This window comes from Mycetomoellerius zeteki, unplaced genomic scaffold (genome assembly GCF_001594055.1).
Source record: "Mycetomoellerius zeteki isolate Tzet28-1 unplaced genomic scaffold, Tzet1.0 scaffold221, whole genome shotgun sequence".
NCBI classification, from domain to species: Eukaryota; Metazoa; Arthropoda; class Insecta; order Hymenoptera; family Formicidae; genus Mycetomoellerius; species Mycetomoellerius zeteki.
The window spans coordinates 686,566-709,659 of NW_017257184.1; the positions used below are offsets into that span (position 1 = coordinate 686,566).

Genomic DNA, 23,094 nt, shown 5'->3' on the forward strand with positions numbered 1-23,094 from the left:
ATTCGAGTGCAATCGCGTCTTTCGATCGATGTTGACGTGGGTCGTGTTTATGTCCCGCGTTGTTTTTGTCTCCCGCGCAAAAACGCAGAACGGTTTTCTCGAGGGAGGTTAAGAAGCACGATATCCAGAGCATCTCCGTGACTCTCGTCCTCCGAAGTCGATCGCGTCGAGTTGCTTTACCATTGTGCTTCGGATGAGCGCGAGTGCGCAATGACAACGATAGAAGTCACATTCCCGTCAGACAGACCACCCGGGAAAATTCTGAAATGGAGGGTACGCTCGGACACAATGGTCGCAGCGGGCAGAATATTGCTGGTGTACCAGGACGCGACGCCAACCGCCGACGACGAAGAGACCAAGGAGCCTGAGAAGAAGCTGCGGGCCACGAATTTCGGCCGCGTCAAGCAGTTCCTGGCCAAGGAGGGTGACGTTGTCCAACCTGGGTATGCATAATTCTTCCCACAATCCTCATTTGGAATGATAGCAAATGGTAGTTACGTGAAATTCCGTAGCGTCATCGCGCTCAAAAATCTGCAGAACTGCCAATTTCAAATGTCTTCAAAAGAGAAATGCGCATAACTTTTTTATTATCTTGCATAGACGAGAATTTTGTGAAAAGATTCAAAGGTCTTATTAACTCAGCACATTGCATCTGTATCGTAAAGTGATAGATCTTCAGATCTTTAACAAGATGAGATAATAAAAAGCTTCTACTTTGTTTCTTAAAATAGAAGAAAGTTAAAAATAATCTGTATATTCTTTTAAAATAAATATTTTATTCTTAATAATGCAATATTCTTCTTATTAAGAGAATATTAAACAGTGATTGATCAGTTTTTACAAATACAATCACTTAACTATACTTATGCTATTATAGAATGGACTTAAGCCTTAGTACACACGATTGAATCATTCGTATCTTGTATATTTTTTTATTTGAAATATTCACCTATTTAAGTAATGGTTTCTCTTTCGCTTTTTTTTTAATGTACAACTTTACAAATACTTTCTAAATATGTTAAAAGAAAATATTTAAGAATCACTTAATGATTTTTGTATTCTCGTAAACGTGATGAAAATTAATCCGGAACATCAACAACGCTTATAATAAAAGATTAGAAAAATCATCGTGTGTACTAAGGATTGAGTGAAAATAAAGATTTTATATAGTATATTGCATACAGAAACACTTTTTAATTAAAATGGTTTTATATTATGTAGCCTATTTAAAATATACTTGAATTTTGTGATGTCTGCATAGTCGATTAGTGTTCCAGGCAAGTGATAGTTCTACTGGAAGGATGTACACATCCCACTGTGATGATAGACTTGTGTGCAGAATGCGGGGCCGATTTGAGGGTACAAGAAACCAGCAAAGACGGAAACACAGTTGGAGTATCTCAGGCCAGTGTGCCTATGGTACACAGCATACCAGAGCTGAAAGTATGTCCGGAATTAGCAGAGAAAATTGGGAAAGAGGATGAGCAACGTCTTTTAACAGATCGGAAATTAGTGCTACTTGTGGATCTCGATCAAACAATCGTTCATACCACAAATGATAATATTCCACCCAATTTAAAAGTATGCGTTTATTTTTTGCTGTCATAATTCTCTATAAAAATTATTGATATAAAATTTGCGAGCATTATTGCAAAATAATCAAATATTTCTTTTCAAAAGGATGTTTTCCATTTTCAATTATATGGGCCGAACTCTCCATGGTACCACACCAGATTAAGACCGAACACTCGGCATTTTCTCTCGGAAATGAGTCGTTTGTACGAATTACATATTTGTACTTTCGGAGCAAGAATTTATGCGCACACTGTTGCGTCATTACTAGATAAGGATGGAGTTCTGTTCTCTCACAGGATACTTTCGAGAGACGAATGTTTTGATCCAGCATCCAAAACTGCAAATCTCAAGTATTTATAAATTACTATCTTAAATTTTATGTAACATTATTAGAGATAAATATTTAGAGACCAATTCTGTATTACCTTATTTATTGCAGAGCTTTGTTTCCCTGCGGTGATGACTTAGTATGTATTATAGACGATAGAGAAGATGTATGGCAGGGGTGTGGAAATTTGGTTCAGGTCAAACCCTATCATTTTTTCCGTCACACCGGTGATATTAATGCACTACCAGGTTTGGAAAAGGCTGAAGTGTCGCGTTTGCCGGAGCCGGCGAATGCAAATGAATCCTGTACAAATTCGCAAAACAAGGATAGCAAGAATGATGCATCTGAATTATCAAATGAAGCCGAACAGCCATTAAACAATCCCTCTGTGAAAGAAACAAATCATGAAGATGAAGAAGATGAAACTATGGACGAGATGAAAAATAAGAATAAAAAAGACGAAGATGATAAAGTGACTACTGAAAAGGATGCAGAATCTAATGTTCAGACTAGTACTGCGAAAGAAGATGATAAAAAAAAAATAACGAAAATTACAGCATCTGTGGAAACGAATAAAAACAGTAAGCAAGCGGTGCCAAAGCAGGACAGTAATATAATAGATGATGATGATGATGATTATCTACTATACTTGGAAGATATTCTTCGGAGAATTCATACAGAGTTTTACGCTACATTGGATCAAGAGAGTGCTCGAAAGTCTTTGCGGGATATAATCCCACGGGTACGCTCTCAAGTTTTAAAAGGATTATGCTTAACTTTCAGTGGCTTGATACCCACTCATCAAAAACTTCACCAAAGCCGTGCATATAAAGTCGCAAGAGCGTTTGGAGCGGAAGTAACTCAAGTAACGCTTTTGTATTTGTTATTTTTATAATAATTTGTGTTTCACGATAAATAACAATAAAATTTTGCCAGGACTTAACGGAGAAAACCACGCATTTGGTTGCTATTAGAAAAGGTACAGCGAAAGCAAACGCAGCTAGAAAAGACACAAATATTAAAATCGTAAATTCGGATTGGTTATGGACGTGCGCGGAACGCTGGGAACACGTGGATGAACGCTTGTTTCCTCTAACATCACAGGTATAAATGCCATAATTTTCCAATGTTAAGTTACGTTATTTAAACAATTACTTTTATAGTAATTTATTAAAACGCACGTTGTCTCGACATTAATAATAAACATGAAGTATCGTAGGCACGCGGATCGAGAGTACCACCACCGCATTGTAGTAGTCCGGAACGCGTCGAAGATGTAGAAAGCGATAAAACAAATTCCTTCGCCAATTCTATCAATCCATTAATGTCTTTCACTCAAGAGGAGATCGAATTTATGGATAAAGAGGTAGATGAGGATATGGAAGATATGGTTTTCGAAGACGAGGAAGATGACATGGAAGAATGCGGTACAAAGATACGTCGTCGGAGCTCCGATTCTGAAGATTCTGTGAACGGTAAAGTCCATTTTAGATGATCTATAATATACGATTCGGATATAATTCTGTTTGTAATTTTATGTATTATTTTATTACGTTAGAGTATTATGGTAAAGTCTGGGTGGACTAAAGTTTCTAAATTGCTTTTATTACAATTACAATTTTTGTGCGAAGAAATTGTAAACTTCTTGCCCATTCTGAAAAGAACCAGTTATTTTAAAAATTTACTTGTTTGAAAGTTTCCATTTTCTAAGGCACAATAGAGTATCATGACTTGTTATTATGGGATGTTATATAGTACATATGATTTATTATCATAGAATTAAATTTCATATTTCGCAGACTTTGTTTCCATCAGAATGAAATATTTTTTCACTTCTTAATATTGTGTATGCAGAGAATCAAACCTATATTTTTATTTAACAGACAATCATTCTACTATTGAACTGTTCATTATTTATCTTCGATTTTTTTGCTGAGAATTATAAATTATTTAAAAAAATATATATATATATCTCAAAAACAACAATTTTTTATTATAATTTTATACTTATAAATTAAATGTTTTTCTTATGTTACAGATATAAGTGAATTGGGAGTTCCAAGAAGAAAAAAGAGAAAGATTTACAACGGCAACAATGATAAAGATTTTTCCAAAGATGTAGACAACCATGACAGTGAAGATGATGATGATGATAATAACGACAGTGACGACGATGATCTTGTTGCACGTTTTAGAAGAGGAGGAGAATTACCTGATGACTTAGATCTAGGTGATAATTCACAGGATTCTGTGGATGATTTTGAAGAAGATAACGAAGATGACAGAGAATGGAATGCGTTGGGTGCTGCACTTGAAAGGGAATTTCTTTCTGAGTGACATGTGTTTGAATATAAGTAGTTCTCTTGAATGATTAACTCAGGATGTTTTACGTTATTCATAAATTTCAAGTTCGATACCCGAGGCAGGGTTATTGATAATAAAACGTTATTTGTATACTCTGATTAAGCAAGATATAGAAATATTAAAGATTTCGAAAGAGTAGATTGAAATAGCTGAAGTTTTTAAAAATGAAAAAAATTCTCTACAATATCGAACACTAGATCTCTATTGAATTTTTAAATTTTGCACATATATTTAAAAGCATGATCAATTGTAACAAAGTAATTATTGTTCTTCAAAAGTAATTTGTGAATAGTATTATAGCACTGTGAATAACACATGTGCCATTGAATATATTTGCGAGATTTTTTCTCATGAAAATATATCGAAAACCGATTTTATCTCTTTATGTATATATATAAATATAATTAGAAAATAAAAAATTTATTTTCTAATATTTTTAGAGCTATCGCATTAACGTTGATGATTCCAAGCAAGCTTTTGTATTGAGATCCCAGAATGTATCAGAAAATTTGAAAATAAAAACTTGTACTTACAATTCGCAATGTACAATTTCTCAATTAAATATTTATAATTTATTAATTATAGAATTTCTCAATACAATAGTATCTTATACTTTCTATGTTACTGTTGGAACACTATCTGGTTGTGGGTCATCGGGATTATCATAGTATTTCAGATACATCTTCTTATGAGTGAAGTCTCGCGAGCCTTCCAGTCTTCCTCTTCGTGGTGCTTTTGAATAATCAAAGCTCGAGTCTTTTTTGCCATATAATTTATTCGTTTCTTCTATGTCTTCCCTAATTTTTAAAAGAAATAAAAATTTTTTAATGTAATCATAAATGTTTCTAGGTAGTCTCGTGAAGTTTTTAATAACGGTATACACACCTATAATTAAATCCAACAATTTCCTTTCCTGTGACTGGATCTACTATATCGCCTAGAGGATATATCACTTCGACAACCTATACAGATTTTGATTTAGTAAAAATTAGTCATTCATAAAATTTTATTTATTTTAAATCTATAATCTTTTTCTCATATAATCGCACAATAGCAATAATTAAACATAACTAAATAGAATAACACATACCTCGTGCGTGATCAGACGCGTTAATTTCTGTGGTAATATCTTTATCAAAATCACATCACCGTTTTTACATAACTTCTTCGGATCATGGGCATAAACAAATTCGTTTTCCCTGAAGTACTGTTGAACACGAAGAATATAACCTCAACTAGGAATCTAAATAAATATTATATGGTACATGATACACGTATGTATACTAACCATATGAATGTGATCATTAAATTGCAATTGCGGTACTCTCACTTTGGCGGCATTCTGCTTCGACGAAGGCACGCATGTTCCCAGAAAATACCGCAACGCGGTCTTACCCGCCTTACCCGCTGCTTTGGCGGCCATCTTTTAATGAAAGATCACCTGATCGCTCATACATGGGTCTATAATCTATACTACTGACAAGCGTTGTAAGTCTATACATATACATATATAGACTTTATAGACTATAGATGATTTCAAATTTAGATTAACTTATTAAATACTGCCTGTAATATTTCATTAACAAAAATAAGAGATTAATAATTATACTAATAATGTAATAATTTTGTGATCTATCGCTCTTTTACCTTAAACAATTAAAAAAAATTACGTTTCCCAAAATGAGAAAAAAAACTGTATTTTTCAACTTGATAAAAAATTATTAATAATTTCTTCTAATCAAATAAATTTTTATTAATCAAAATAATATCGGCATAAAAAATATATTCCTAACATAATCAAATATGTCATTTTTGTCATTTTCATTTTACAACCCTTAAAAATCCATCTTTTTTTAATTGTAATGTACGATAATATCTTTTTATAAAGTTAAGTATTCGTTCACTTTTGATGATTGATGATTGATAGGGTAATTATTTAATTTGTACATAATGAAAACTCAAAAATTACGTTTTTTGAATTGTCATCACTTTGAAGTCACTTATTTAAGAGAGAGAGACAGAGCGATGTGTATATAAATAAATTAAATTAAACTATGTACTTAGAATTTAATAAAAAATTGTAATTTTGTCGATTAAATTAATCAACGATTGAGTTAATCAGAGTTTAATCGGAGAAATGCGGACACATAGAGAATATTTTCATTTATTTGTTTTTCAGCTACGCTTTCTACTTTTCTCATTATCTCTTTTTCTCTTCTACGCGTAAACGTATAGTATATTTGTCTTGTTTCGAATGCAGGTAAAAAGAATAGAACTCTAATCGTACTAGCTAATGCACACATGCATTTGGAAGGTACTCTTTGACGGATTAGAGAAATTAAAAACTGCAATGGAAAAGAAGAAAGAGATAATACGATGACATTGCTTTTTTCTGTAAAGAGATTTGAGAACTACAAAATATCGTTTTCGTGAAAGCGATATTTTATTTTGCTCATTTATAGTTCTTTTTTCACATATCTACCATATACCATGACGTTTTAGTTGTATTTTGTATTGTATTTTATACATGTTTTTATAATACATGTAAAATAATATACCAAGATATTTATGAAAAAATCATCTTTTTGTTCTTTTATTAATGCTTCTATCAAAAAGATTGGTGACAAATTTTTTATTGATATCCAAAAAGAGTCGCACTATAGTGGCGATATTGCGGTCAAAGTGGTGCATGTAGTATTTATAGAAATATATCGATGGTATATTGCAACACCGAAGTTATCAACGAGAGAACATTTTTTTTAAATCTCCAGGGAAATCATAAGATAAAAAATATAATGAAAATCTGACATTATTTATATTATCTTAAATTTTTCTTAAACTACGTGATTCTGTACTGTTTCTAGTAAACTTAATTTATATCGTTGTTACTAAACTTACTTCAATTTACGTAGATTATATTTGTCGGATTTTTTCTTTTTCTTTAATAGTATAAGATATAAGTAATAAATTTACTTAATTGATCAGGTTACGGACATAGCCAAGTATAACCTTGTAAGTACCAAGTAAACCCAAGCTATACAACGCTGAAACTAAGGAGTTTCGAGATAATAATTAATATCCAATTACTAACAGAGCAACTTTAGTTTTCCGTGATGGCGAGTTTAATTAAGCACTTCCTTCGTCAATAATACAGTGGCCGTTGTATGCATGTGTATGTTCACATAAAATATGTGAGATGAAATATTTATCAGTTCGCAATATTCTTGGTTTCTAGATATCGATTAAAATTTCAAGGTATTGTGAATAAAGATGAAACAATTTTCTTAACATTACTATAATCGCCACTTCGTGATTTATATTCTAAGAATCTATATTCTGAGAACCACTGGTGCATCTGTGCATTATCCGCGACACATCACATGACTGAAGCTGCGTGAACGTACCATGAAGTTTCCTCTAGGTTCCCGTCGAAGGTAAATTACATTTAACCCTTCGATTGCTGCACGTTACGTGCATAAGCTACTGAAGCGAACAGATCCATACGCTGTCTTCTGTTCGGTAGACTTGCAACGTGATGCACTAACGTGGTTAGGAAATTATGCGATTACGTAATAGAACTTGCATGTACGTCCTTGTGTGATCTACCTTCGATTTACAATGACACTTATGCAATTATTAGATCTTTAGCCCTTTCAAATTGCTTAAGGTTAAATTTCTTAAAATAGAATCCCCAAATTTTCTAGAAAAGGAGTAGAAGTACCTTGTACTTTGTGAAAAAATATGATTTTATTTATAATATGGTGATTCGTTAAAAATTTATGCATATTGTTATATAGAAATTATGAATATAAATATGATTATTTTTTCTATGTAAAACATTAATATATATACCACTTAAATATAAAAGCTAATTAAGGAATACAATTGATATATTTTTCTGGTAATACTATTAAAATCACATATTTTAATTATATTACATTTTTATAATTCTTTCAATTTTCAATGTAGAAACAAGAGATCAAAGTTTCTATTTTGCATTAGTTAAATTACAAACAAATTTTTGAATTTACTTTTGAACAGAAGTTTTTCAAATCTGTATTTAACAAATTTTTAGATCTCAAGTTTTATTAATTTATATATATATATATATATACATTTAAAATTAGTATCACTAATATACGGCGAAAAGATAGTGTATAAGCTATTAGCATACAAAAAGCAGAAGAAAATAATTTTTTTAAATTTCATAGTATTAATATTATTTATATAATTTATTAATTTACATTTTAATTAAATAATCACATTGTAATAATATTATTTATTATCATTTTTTACATAATATTAATTTTAAAAACATTAAATAAATTAGTATTCCGTTCTTACACGAAAATTTGTACAAACATAAAATAATCTCGTATAACTGTGAGAAAAATTCATTATACAAAAAAAAATGATAAAAATGAGAGACATCACAGGATTGATAAATAATCATTAGTTTACAGTTGGATCGTAGCTTTGAATAGTTTAAAAGAGATATTCATAGAATGAATATCTCGCAAGAGAAATTCGCGAACTGATGCAGGAAAGGACAAAGGTTGTGGAAAACACGACAGATCAATTTTTGTATGTACATTAAAGATCAGATATTCCGAAATATATTGCTCTTATCTTGCGCGCGCGCGCTTCCCTTCGTTTTGCGTAATACACGCGCACACTGAGGAATCGTGCATCTGCGAACCTTGCTGTTACTGTGGAATGCAAAGGAGCGAGGGAATTCACGGATGATCGCTCTGCGAATCGGTCGGCGACTGAGCCGTCAGTCATCCAGGAAATTCCATTGTCGATGGAAAAATCGGGACTACGGTCGCACGACTCGGTCGTTACCTCCGTTATTATGATGCCGCGCCTTCGATTCTGCGGATTCATTCGGTTTCCGGAGGCAACAGTGAAACGAAATGAAACAACACGTGTTATTGTGCGAAAATACGATCGCACGAATTCGGCGCGTCGAGCAAACGTTTCGCGCGCAAATGATAACTTGAGCGTATCGGAATATCGATGTAAGATCGTATGTGTTTATTTGATGCGATACGCGGTATGAAGAATATATATAGATAATTCGCATATTTGCATTTATAAATCTCTCACTTATTTAATCTTATGCAATAATATCTTTATGCAATAATAAGAAACAAAAGTCTATGTAATGTTGAATTTCAAAATTGAGATCACTACTAGAACGTCAATAGCGTCGATTTGTCAATCATCCACGTGAGCTGCAATTATATAACAGAACAGTTTATATGGCGATAGATAGATTTTGCGACATTATTTCTTTTTTTATTATTCGACTAAATTGCGTCTCGACATTCACAGTTTTTTTCGAGACTGCACCTGCATTATCCCGTTCTCAAAAGCAGCGTGTTGGAATTTCCATATAAATATGACCTCGCGATTGCTATTGCGCTTCGGCGGTCACAGCTCAACGATCTTGCACAAATGAACGCATAAATTAAACTCCTCATTCTAGTGCACACGACTTACGCACTCAAACAACGGTAGATCGTTGATATTTGTCCTGGAATTTTATATATATATAATACTAAATGAAAACTGCAATGTCACATCGGAAAATTAAATAAATGCTACACTTAATTACTTATAAATGTACAATAAGATCCTTAAAACGATAGTTTTGGCTCCGTATGGAGTAGTGTGCAAAATTGAAATTAATTTCTCTATCCATTTCTAACTTTTTTAAACCATTCCATACATAAATACAAAAAAAAAACAGATCAAGTGATACGAATGTAATACTAGCAGAGATACAACTATAAAAACAAAACTTTAAGAAGACTCAACAGTCATTAACAATTTGTACGAAAAAATACGGAAGAAATGATGTTATATCTCTTTACTTCATAAATATTAATGGCAACAAATATAAATTAATGATATGAGTAATAAATAAATTATTATAAGAAAGCAGGTACATTAAAAAAGAAATAACTATACGTTGTTTATAATGAATACGGAATCAGAAGCAAAATTTGAACAAAACGTTCAAGCATACTTAATATGACCGAATATGTATAATTCAATTTATATACATGACGTATCTTGCACCAATAAATAATAATGAGTTTAAATAAGTAATTAAGTATTAATTATTTATTAATGCACATATAATAAATCATAAACTGCTACGTTTATAAATATATATATATATATATGAATATTTTTGTAATTTATTAAACAAATATGTATCTTAGGTTTATGTGATTTGCATATTTATTTCCATCAATTTATGTGTATAAATTATATTTGGGAAAAAATGCTCTAGAGATGTGCCTCTGCTAAATGTTTATTCGTTTTTAAATTTATTTCTATTTTTATTTGTATTAATAAATGAAATATATATAGAGAGAGAGGGGGGAAGGAGAGAGAGAGAGAGAGAGAGAGAGAGAGAGAGAGAGAGAGTTACATGTAGTTTAATAGTCTCTTATTAAGTATAGATACTAGTTTTTTTGTTTTTCACTTTATATTAAATTACACTTTACATTTTACGATTAAATTAAAACGTTATGCGAATTATTTTGCACATATAATGATGATTATAATATCCTACCTCTCAATAATTTTTAGAGATTATTTGAATGTATACAAAAAATAAATAAGTTATAAATATAAATATTAAATTTAATAAATGAATAAAATTTTTATCAACTACTCAACAAAATTGAAGAATTATTTAAAATTAGTGCTAAAAAGGAATAAATTCATAGTTATGTATTTTTGTGAAAGAAGGTCGCAAGGCGATATTTAAAAAAGCGTTTTAAAGCTTGAAACCTCAACTTTTGTATGCTTTGAACCTCATGTGGTTTCTGCAACAATTTCACTTCAAACAGCACTAATTTAGAGTGAAGCTTGGAAAATGAAAAAATAAAGTTTAACTTTGATGACGTGTACGGGAAGAACAAGTTATTTTCTACAAATTTCTTCAATTATATCGTAAAATAACAAGTACGAACTCAACTTGCTGCGTTTATATATTGGATATAAGAACATTTACCGAACTTCATTTGCCACACCATGTACAATAATTCAATAATTTTATTGTACGGATAATAATACATAGCAGTTAAAAAAATTTTTAATTATGAAGAAAAAAAGTCTGAATCAAAGAATGTGAAAAAAATCAAAAGAAACTGACTTGTTTGTACTTTAGGGAAATAAAAGTGATTAAGAAAGAATTGACCGACTTATATAATTTAAATTTGTGTGCAGAGATGTGTTTATTGTTGATTCATTCGGTGCAAATTTTATGCGAAAAGTGATTTAAATAACGGAGTGCATTTATGAATGATCATGCGCGCCTCAAATAGGCAACCCATTACACAGACCTGCATGTTGATGCAACACATGTGCGTGTGTGTGTGTTTGTGTATTGTACGTATATATTACATATGTATGTGAAATTAAATAATTAATGCACTCGTCGTGCGCGTCTATGTTGTTCTAATAAAAAAAAAGATAATACTAACAATTAGATGCCTCTATATACGATTATCCTATAAAATAATAATGCATATATTTCTTATTTATACGTGTTTAGAACACATTTTATATTTATGAAGATTGTGTTATTATATTACAATTAGAAATGTATTTGTTGCGTATTATAATATAATAGCACGACGGCTTGAAAACGAGAATAGAAGCCGCTTATTGTTTAGTTTGTTTATCTTTGGTATTTCGCGGCCGATCGGCGTGATCCCGTGTGACGAGCTGATCTTCTCCACTCTCAGGCGCGACGAAACGTGTGGATCGTTTGCGATTTTTCACGCGTACTGATTCGTAGATAAACAGAACGTAAGGGGGTATTTCCGTAAAGCACAGCTGGTGCCTGGAGCAGGGAGTAGTATATTTACACGTGTAATCGTTCTTTGATTTATGGGGGACCAAAAGAGGGTGGAAGAGAAGGGGAAAGAGGAAGAGGGTTTCTTTACACCCTTATTCCGACCCTTCTGATTCGCGTACTGAATCAATCATCATAAGCTGCAATTGTTCGTAACACGCGCTTTCCTTCCGCAGTTTTACAGTCGTTCGATATTGTCGAACATTATTTCGTATTATGGATTGAATTGTTCGTTTCACAGTCATATTGTTTCGTATTTCCACAAATCTTCGTGCGGAATTTTAATTTATGTGGTGCTTTTAAAATAATATTATATTAAAAAACTGCTTTTAATATTAATGTCATATATTTGTTACAAAAATCACAAAAATATGTTTTCATCAAACACGCAATAGAGACTGAAGTATACTAGACAAAATGTATGATTAATGTATTTAAGAGTTAAATAAATTTTCTAGGCATGTTTAGCCTGTTATACGCAAATATCGATTGCTCTGCGTTGATATTTTCTATTAGATTTATTTGGACAAGTATATATCATTGAAATTAAATAGAATGGCAATCATTTGGATATATAGTCACATACGTCGCCGGAAATTTCTAGTATAATGCAACACTTAACTTTCATACATTTCGCCCAAAGTTTGAAACTATAGACGAGGTCATGGGCCATCTAACTTATACTCGAAAACGTTATAACTCAGGTAAAGCCCCTGAGGGATTGGACGGTGTCGACGCGTGTGAAAGAGAATGTGTCATGGGATGTTACACTCCCTTCCTGTTCATCTGGTCGACAGCTTTGTCCATCTACTATCATCCTTTACTTCCTCCCCCGCGCGGTCCTTGTCCTTTGAAACCTACTTTCATTCCGTGTAATAGCTTTTTGAATATCGCAACTCAATGCGAAGCACGAGTGTATCGGCTGGTTATTGCGGTGCATTGATTCTTGAAAGGAAGACCACATGAACATACGGTCGAAAATCTGTTGGGAATTTCATTTCCCACATTATCCGTTTTTTTGATTGTGAACAGGAACGAGGCAAACATGTGCCAATAGCCGTTAGATATTTCTTTTCTTCCTTTTACATTAGTCATATGCAATAAATTTTGCAATTTCGGTTAATAGTTGAAAAAAGAAGTCTTATTTGCAATTATAAATTCAAAATTGTATTATATGTATTATCTCATAAAATTCGCTGTCAGTTAGAGAAGATAACTCATGATGTAAAGAGTATGGTGCAATGTAATCAGAAGAAGTGATGATTTAATCTGATAATGTCACAAATATATCCTCAATGTTAGTAATAATCTTCCTTTTTGCTCAGTAATGAAAAAAGAAAGGCGTCTCGTGTGAAGTCAAAATTTAAAAAGAATAAAACGTCATGATTAGATATAAAATTAAAAGTTGTTCCCCGAGATCTTGTGTAAATTGTCTATAACGCTTCAAAGCCCATACTATCTGTGTGATGGTAGAAATTAGAATTTTTTAAATAAATATTTATATATCAAATATTGATCCTTTTCAATATGAAAAGAAATCAATATTTACTTCCTGCAATATAAACTGTGTGATAATGTCAAAGATCTTACAAGTTTTTTGAAAAAATTATAACAATTCAATGAAATAAGAATGGACCATAAAATTATTGAATCATCAGAAAAACTGAAACTTTTACACCTTTATAGTAATATATGATGGTCACATCAATGGTTGTTAGCATCCTCTAAAGTTTCTAAGCGTAACTTGTACAACCAAAAAAATATCAAGATACTCTTCTCTCTCTTCTGAACAGCGAGGACTAAACAACTTGTTTTCTATATAAAAAAAACCTAAACTACAATAATAGAAATTTATGGTGTAAGAAGAAACTCTATTTCGCAATTTGCTTACCTTTAATACAATGAATTCAAGGTAAACCATTGATAGACCAAATCATTATGCATGTAATGGATCTTTTATATACAATGAATATATCATAATTTCTAGGTGTTGAATCGCTTGTAAAATTCTTGAACCTAACTTTCATGAAAAATTTCCTTTTTATGCTTTTCTGAAAAGCAGAAGAGATAATTTATTTTGAGTCGTTTTGAACAAAGGCCAAGTGCCATCGTAGTAACGATTTATATTATACCATATAGTGTAACGAACTTACGAAAAACTTCGGTAAAGGGAACCTGTTCTCGTCAATCGAGAGGATCTTTTGTTGTCGCAGGACAACGCGACCCCATACTGCGCAAAGATCACGCGACAGATAATTGCAAAGTTAGGTTCGAAGGTTCTACTTCATCCATCATATCTTCCATTTCTCTACGAATTGTCATCTTTTTCGAGGTTTCTTTTTAGAAAACAAACAACGGAAAATGATTAATAATCACGGAGATTTAAAAAAGCATAAATAAATTGTCTCTTACTATTAAAAGTATTAAAACAATTAAGTTTTATATATATATGTATAATTTATATAATATTGGAGAAAAATGTTGAATGTATATTGAAGTATTTTGATCAACGTATTTTGATCAACATGAAAATTATACTTACAATCAGATTAAAAAATATATTATTATGATAAATTATCTCTCCCTCTATACAGTTATCTTTTTCTTTTAAAAAAGAAAACAATTTCCATCGGATTTGATATTTAGAAATCGCGTTTTTCTGTCTGTCAAAGAAAATATATGACAAACAAAATAATGAATCATTGCACTACTATAAAATCTAAAGAGACACAGCTGCCTCATTCGGAAAAGTACTCTTTTGTAAGGTTTCGTTTTGTCCAGATTCATTACGACAAAGTTGGACGGTCTCCGGAATTGGAGAAGTCCTTTTTAACTGTTGAACAACCACATGTCGAATCTATCTCAAAGTCAAAGTTAAGTAACTACTGCACGGTCGAGTAATCGAAATAACTTGCAATTTAAAATAGCCAAATAAAAAAAATCTAAATCCTAGTAATAATTCGTAAAGCAGAACAATTTAATTATATTAATGTTTTAACTGAGAACAATCCCATCCGACTGATAAATTTCATATTATAGTGCGGCTTTCCGCTGGGATATATCATGAACTTTGCTTTTCAGGCAAATGGATCGTGCACGTGTTACCTGTCCGGATTACACTTAGACGTTTCAAGTTATTACGACATATATGTAACTTGAATAATAGAGGAACATCGAGCGTGGTTGCTATGTTCATTGGAGAATTATAATGACTGATATTAACTTGATAGGGAGAATCAAAAGTGTAGAACATGGTATCTAATGTGTTTGCTATGTTGGTTTTCAACATAGTATGGCGTTAGTTATGTACTCGTCATGTTACAGTGTAATTTACGTTGATTTGTATCCGTCTATAATCTCACATGTTATATATGATGTACAAGGTAGGCCGAAATACGAGAAGAAGATTATTACGGCTTAAATTAAATCGAAATAATAGAATAAATTTTTTCAAATAATGTTTCGTTTTCGACAAAGAGGACTTTGAAACTTAATCAAGTACGCTTACACTGACATTTGACACAATGGTTTTTGCTACAGATTGTATAATTCATTTATTATCAAGACTTCCCTGAGTTAATTCTTAAAATAAACGAGTGAATTTTTGTGACATAAAGAATAATTTTACTTCTCTCTCTTACATATTTATTATTTATTTAGTTGAGAAATTATTGAAAACGTTGGTCGTTTTGTATGTTGTATAATATATACAAAGTTATATTCTACGAATTAAATTTAGAATGGATTGTTTATAACGTACTTTATCCTTTTAATTTTTCAAGTACACACTCGATATATCTTCAAAATTCTTTTTCTAAAAAACAAGGTCTTATTTGAAAAAAAATTTATTCTATCATTTCGAATTATTTTCAGCTAAAGAACCTATTTTCGGTCTATTCTATATATATATTAATGTATATAGGTACATTATTACGTAGCAAAAAGATTGAGATTCACTATATGTTTTACTATAGAATCTGCTTAAGCATCTTAAAGAATTTCAATTAATTAAAAATCTCTTGCAAATATATTACGACATTGTTTGCCACAGCTAATTACCTCGCGAACTTTATCGAACTTAGCAGATTTCTCTCTCGCTCCAATATATTATATAATGCAACAATCGCACTTTCCCGATTCTGCATATCAATCAGATAATCTAGTGTTAATAACGTCAGTTAGTCTCTAAACAAGTCGATGGCAGTAGTAGATCTTAAAAGAGCGAGTAAGAAAGGGGGTATGGGGTAGCACACAACTAAGAGAGTCGAAAGGGACAGAGAGAGAGTGGACGGCTATAAACCGAGAGGTTGTTTCGGTCGAGGGAACGAGATTATCGCTGTAAAGTTCCTATCTAACGAATTTATGAAACGCTACACCGTTGAGCCCTGATTTAATAACCACAGACTCCGGCTGATCCCCTCCGTCCTCTTGCATTCCCCGTCCTCCGTTATCGTAAATTCGCGTCGTTGGTGAGCGTAGGTGTACGAAAGCCTCTTCTTATTCGTCGCGGAGGAAGAGTGACGATGGATCAGAAGGGAAGAACGCGAATCTTTCTAAGAATTCCTAGGAATTCCTTTCGCCCGTTCTCTTTCGGTTGCAGACCCGCTCGGACTCATCCCAGAGATCCCGTCAACGAGATATCGGTCGTTCGGTCTTTCCGGAACGGCTGCTCCCTCGGATCCCACGAACTTAATCCCGCTTAATCCCCGATTGCATCTGCATCCGAGAAACGCAAGCGCGGTTCTATTTTTTTCGTGTGTAACTCAATAGAATGGAAGATTCACATCTTGGTAAACATAGTGAAAATTAATGTTTTACCAGATTTTAATGCGGACATAAGAAAAGATTAACAGAAAGATGAAGCGATATTCTCCTTTTATGCATACAATTCGAAGATGTACACCTCTATCGAAAATTTAATCTACAGTGCCACTCCTAGGTCTAGTTTTTCATTTTCTAGCTAACTTGCGTTTAGACTAACTTGATGATAATGTAAAAAGTAGTATTTTTCTAGCTGTGATTAATTGCTAATGGTTTTGTAATGAGTAACTTTTAAAGTTACCACTACAAAACCATCAGTTTATTAATTAATTATAGCTAAAGAAATGCAATTGTTATATCATCATTAAGTTAAGTGACATTAAGTCTAAACTACAAATTAACAAGAAAATGAAAAACCGGATCTTAATGTAACATATTCGTTTCTGAGTTTCTTATACCTTGCTATGCTATAACTTTTTTATAAACAAAGATATATTTATTTGTTAACGTTATATTCTTTAATGTCTGGTGTTTTAGTTGAAAAATTTATTATAATATATTCATTTTTGTATAATATTTTTCACAATATCCAATGTGATAAATACATTCGTAAAGCGGTAGATATATAGAGTGGCATTGAAGAGTTAAGATCAACTTGTACAGTATACCTACACATCTGATTATAAGAGAGAAACACATTGCTTAATTTATTGCAACTGTTTAATTTTCCATCTAAGTAAGCTAAAATGAAGGGATAGCGTACTTCTTGCTCCATTCCTTTATTTTATAAGAGTTCGTCGACTCAGGACGAAGGGTACCGGCTGCCAACAGATGTTGTCCCTGTGAAAAATTTCCTCGCTCGAATACCAATGCGGCGTAATCTCCTTTTATAGGTGGCTCAAGAGGATGTCGGCTCATGAGTATTTCAACGTCTAGTTCTCGCGTCGATGCGCGAGATAGATGCATTTAAATCTCCTAATCATTTCACGTCGAACTGCCACGTTTTTTTCTTGGGAGGCCCGCGTTTTCGTTCATGCTGTTTTTTCACTTGCGAGCGAGAATGTGAAAGCAATAAAGCACGTCATTGTTTTTGGCTTTTCAATGATGATGTTGCGAGTGCTCCCACAATTTTCTCACGCTCCCAATGTACCTATGTACTACCATATGTAGTTACCGCGAACAAATCTTCTGATCTTGCTTCGTCGTTTTTGAAGCCTCCTCAACGATTGCGAAGCAATTTTGGAGTATTACTGGTAACAACGTCGTCCTCGAAAATAGTATACTGTTGCGTGCATTTGAGGAGCATCAAGTTTGTGAAAAATGTTTTAGAAAAATGACGGAAATTTAAGTTTCAGATCACGGCAAGGAATGTATTTCTGTTGAATAATTATGGATTTATCTCAGATTTAATTTTGTAATATATTTATTAATACATAAAAACATCGTGCAAAAATAAATATGTTATGATATATTTATTAATTTTATAATTTTATCTCAGATTTAACGTAGTATATATTACAAACTCACGCAATTCCTCAAAATTATATCAGACTTAAAATTTCTTACTCTTTTTTTTTGGTACTATCATACTCCGTTAGCAAGATCAGATTGTCATTGATGTGACATTTTTAACTAAAAATTGATATTATGAAATAAATTGTTAACATTATTAATGTATTATCATCATTTATCTACATTTTCTCTAGATTAAAATATAATAAAATTATTTATATACATCATATACATGTTATAAATAAATTAAATTATCCTGTAAATCTTGCGTTACATCTAAATTGGTATACGATTCTACATTAGACACGTATACATGTACATATACTATATCTGTGTATCCCGGTATTAATTTTTAAAGAACACGAACGCGCCAACGGTGCAATGCAACTCACTGTTACAGCTCACGGCGCTGTTACGTGTTGTCTACTCGATACATTCTGGATGATCTGCAATTTACAACGTCGCCAGGTGACGTTGCTAGGATAGAACGATGGAGATGGAGATGGCGAAGGGATGGTCGATGCATGTGCCTTCTGCAGAACTAGAAACGCGCAAATAATGCAATGAATTGTGCAATACTGATTCTCGATGGTTGATGCTAAACTGATGTTTAATTCGTAAATATTTCAAGAAATAAAATTTCGTAAATATTTCAAGAAATAAAATTTTATAAGCCTAGTATAAGACAAGTAACTCTGTTTGCTATGAGACAAATTTATGTAAAACCATACGATATCGACTACGCATTTGATTGCATTAGAATTATCAAAATTTATATTAACATATGTAATTTAATAAAAGTACGTAATAAAGTTGCTTTATTATCACATACTTAAAATAGTCAGTGAATTCTGTTTACGCGAAAGCAATTTATCAAAACATTCTTAAATGCAGAGTCGTTAAATATACTCTCTTGGTTATCTATATGTGTACGTTGCTGATGTATCGCTTTCTTATAGTGATTCGCGATTGGAATTCGATTTTTTGCTAAATTAACCTGCGCTAGATTAACGATCGAAGCGACGGCGATGATTTATAAAAAGAACGTGTACTGCATTTTACGCGTAGGGATTTAACGTAAATCGATACTCTGGCCGATCGAACACCAGCGACGAGGAGCGTTCCGTTCATAAGTCAGCGGGGAAAAGCTGCGGCGGAGTAGCCTGAATCTTGACGTTAATCGTTGGGGCATGTGTACACACTCCAGGTGATATTCTCTCGGTGGCCGACGTTTATTGCTCTCGAGGTAATGCCTTTCCTTGGGCCGTAAACAGGCCGTAATTTACGGATCTGCTTCGACTCTGGGTTCCGGAAGAATAATTGCCGCGACACTCGCGTCACTATGTATATTCACGTACGTACATCGTGTCTTATATGGCAATTTTTTTTGGAGTCAACAACTTCAATTGCAACTTATAGTTACGACGATATTGATAACATTGATAATACTTATTGTACGTAAATTGTCAACTGATTAGATCAACTCCTGAATTTAGAGTACAAATATTTCCTTTCTTCATATTAGAAAGCAGAAGCAATCAGAATAATATTTTAAGTTTATCTTTTGATATAACTTTAGTACTTTTCACTGCTTATTATTGAAAAAAAAATATAGGATAAGCTTTTCTCTTTTAATGTGAATTGCAAGATATTTATTTCAAATTGACTTCAGTACTTATAATTATGCTAATAATTACATTATTTAAATTTAAACATAATTTAGCTAAAAGTACAAATTCGCTTCACAAAAGACATCGTTAATCGGAATCTCAGTGTTAATTATATTTATAATCTTGTCGAGGATTCATCATTTCTTACAACTTCAATTTATTCAATTTTACAGCAATCGGCAGAGGAAAGAAATGACTTATGCGGATGATATAACACTGACATTTCTCTTCCAGTTGCGGGAAGATAAAAAAAGAGAGAAAGATATAAAGCATTTATAAGTTTTCGTTCTGCGAAAATTTTCGCGTTCTCCGAAAGCCACGCTCGCGCTGCTAATATATATCAAGACCATAGCCGTCTCGAAGATGCGCGTCTTCATTGATTCCACCTTCCCAATTTCTTTTTTCGCGTTCTGCTTCCCGACAGAGAGTCTGAACCGAGAGATGTAACTCGAGTTCCCAACCACGCGCAAATGTCGTTTGTGGACGTGCTTTTGCGAGCGCGTACATCATCCCGTGGCGTAACTAACGGATGTACGACGTCGAGAATGACGACGACGACGACGACGACGACGACGACGACGACGACGACGATGACGACGACTGGTGCGTCTGTTTCCATGGTTACGATGGACGTGGAGCTAGGACCATACGACTCGTGCAACCCCCTTCGACGCTGATGCGCGTAGGGGTTCGAGAGGGGTCTCGCCGAGAAAGGGGCTGGCCGCAGGCGAATTAAGAGTTTGAAAGGGCCTCTATCTTCTTCTACCCAACCTTTTTCCCATCTCCCTTTGCCTTTCCTTTACCTACCCTTCCCGCTATTCCCTCGCCCACCCTCATGTGCCCTTCTTTGACGTCTCTCTTCGATTCTTCTCCTCTAGGCTCTAATCACGGATCGACGAGCGCCTTCGTCTTCCACTGATGTTAGGAATAGCTGGATGGTTGAGTATCGTTAGTATCGAGCACCATCCGCAAACTTGCGAGTAATCGTAATTAAGACAGTAATTAATGTACGTGCTCTGTATGTTTAATTGGATAATTTTATTACCCTGGTGCTATTAGGAATAAACTTCATTATTGATATCAAATATGTTATTGATTTATTATGAAATACTCTAATGTGAAAGACAATCGTGGACAATTCATGCAATGCATGCAATGACGTACCAACACAATAATATCTTGCTGCAAATTGTCTGCATTGTATATATACATATATATGTATTGTAATTGTTTGCTGGAAATAACGATTTTGCATGCATTTCTATAAGTAAATCAAATAACAACAATAATAACGATAAAATCATTTCCTCGTAAGGAAATCAAATTTCCGTAGATTTAATATTTTTTCTTTATGTAAAGGCGTCTTCAGATGACATGGCCAACGTATGCCAACATTAGCAAATATCATACACTTATATATGATATACATAATTATCCATATTGAATGTAGTCAATATTTAACGAATGTGTGCAAAGTTGTACTTATACATGAGTCATCGTCTAGAGGCGCCTTAAGAGTATTTTGCCAATGATATTCATGTTGTTTCATTATTTTTTTTGTTCAAAATCTCTCAATTAGTCGTATGAATATTTTTATCTTACGGTTACTTGAGAATAATGGCTTCGAACGATCAATTAAGAGTCCAGCAATTTAAACCGGTTTATTGGTTTGCGAGACTCGTTTGTGCAAGCGTTAATGAATCGTTAGTTGGTAATTTAAGCAGGATGCATTTCCAATGCGCACGGATTGAACAGGATTAATGATCAATGACATATGATTCCCTGCGGCGTACCTTGCTTTGAAACGCATATAATTGCGAAGAGACTTTAAATTTCGTTATAATTCTACTTTTAATTATCGGTAAAAATTGTATGACATATTTCCTTCTCTCTCTCTCTCTCTCTCTCTCTCTCTATTTTTCTTTGTTATCAAACATTCTATCGCAACTAAACTCTGGAAGAGTTGATTGCATGTGAAATAAATCTTTTAATTTTTCTTTTATTGTATGAATCGCTTTCTCTCTTTCTCAAATTTCTTGCATTGAGAATATAATAAAATTTTATTTTTGTATATAATACAAAGCTAATATTGATATATTAAATATTACAATAATAATTTATAGATCCTATATCGGTCGAAGCTAGATCTTAAATACTTAAATAATTCAATCTTAAATCACTAAATATGCTATATGTTAGCAATTTGAAAGGGTTACGAGCCAAATGCAATACAAATACATTTTATACAGAAATTTAATATAAGAAAAATATAATATAAAGATGTTTAGCAATTACACGTAGCATTACAAACAGTTTCAACCTCGATCGGGTCATTTTCAATGTAAATAATCCAAGAATTCAGTAAAAAACATATATGTCGATCGCATTCCTTATCGCTTGATATGTGCAGTCCAAAAAATAACGTTTAATGATCATGAAAATGAACGCGTCTAATTTTTTGGGATCTACAATCTTACAGATAATTCAATTACAATTATTTGCATTACAATTCAGATTAATTATTAAGTATGTATAAATGTATAGTAATTTAGTGCCGCCTATTAAGTTACGTACATATAAATATCTTGATTTATCGTAGTGGTGTAAGTCCGACAATAATTAAGATACGCAAATATATACTGCTATATATGTACCTACTTGAAATGTCCGGAAATTTTTTCGGCGCACATTTGTTAGACTACAAGTGTGGTATATATGTCAAGTACATATATAGCATATTTAGTGATTCAAGATTGAATTATTTAAGCATTTAAGATCTAGTTTTGACCGATATAGGGTTCTAGTTTATCGATTGTATTCTCACATATATGGTCTAAAAATGAGATTATCATTAATAATTTATATATATTTACATAAATAATTTATATAATTTAATATTATATATATGAATATCAAACAGCGTACTAATGGAAAATTCGAATTTCGAAAATATTTAATTGTACATTAATAAATGAATATAGTATGCATGAAATTTTTGTACCTAA

The 23,094-nt window shown here is 32.5% G+C and overlaps 2 protein-coding genes across 2 annotated transcripts; one reads left to right on the plus strand and one right to left on the minus strand.

Moving 5' to 3' along the window:
- The first annotated feature begins 6 nt into the window (after positions 1-6).
- Fcp1 (RNA polymerase II subunit A C-terminal domain phosphatase Fcp1) lies at positions 7-4,400 on the plus strand. Its single transcript, XM_018448328.1, has 7 exons — positions 7-443; positions 1,278-1,581; positions 1,681-1,925; positions 2,015-2,768; positions 2,840-3,007; positions 3,123-3,378; positions 3,942-4,400. The coding sequence occupies exons 1-7, from the start codon at positions 211-213 to the stop codon at positions 4,238-4,240; spliced, it is 2,259 nt and encodes a 752-aa protein (XP_018303830.1). The 5' UTR covers positions 7-210; the 3' UTR covers positions 4,241-4,400.
- A 431-nt stretch (positions 4,401-4,831) lies between these two features.
- mRpS17 (mitochondrial ribosomal protein S17) lies at positions 4,832-5,695 on the minus strand. The gene is made up of 4 exons (XM_018448360.1): positions 5,556-5,695; positions 5,358-5,474; positions 5,153-5,229; positions 4,832-5,064 (listed from the first exon to the last, which is right to left on the minus strand). The coding sequence occupies exons 1-4, from the start codon at positions 5,688-5,690 to the stop codon at positions 4,884-4,886; spliced, it is 510 nt and encodes a 169-aa protein (XP_018303862.1). The 5' UTR covers positions 5,691-5,695; the 3' UTR covers positions 4,832-4,883.
- Between the last annotated feature and the right edge of the window lie 17,399 nt (positions 5,696-23,094).

What these genes read in the sequence shown, in the direction of transcription:
- Fcp1 (XM_018448328.1), top strand. Translation starts at nt 211, where the DNA reads ATGACAACGATAGAAGTCACATTCCCGTCAGACAGACCACCCGGGAAA. An exon ending in TGTTTCCTCTAACATCACAG is followed by an intron (nt 3,008 to 3,122) that starts GTATAAATGCCA and finishes GAAGTATCGTAG; the next exon opens with GCACGCGGATCGAGAGTACC. An exon ending in TTCTGAAGATTCTGTGAACG is followed by an intron (nt 3,379 to 3,941) that starts GTAAAGTCCATT and finishes CTTATGTTACAG; the next exon opens with ATATAAGTGAATTGGGAGTT.
- mRpS17 (XM_018448360.1), bottom strand. Translation starts at nt 5,690, where the DNA reads ATGGCCGCCAAAGCAGCGGGTAAGGCGGGTAAGACCGCGTTGCGGTAT. An exon ending in TTAATGATCACATTCATATG is followed by an intron (nt 5,475 to 5,555) that starts GTTAGTATACAT and finishes CGTGTTCAACAG; the next exon opens with TACTTCAGGGAAAACGAATT. An exon ending in ATTGTTGGATTTAATTATAG is followed by an intron (nt 5,065 to 5,152) that starts GTGTGTATACCG and finishes TTTAAAAATTAG; the next exon opens with GGAAGACATAGAAGAAACGA.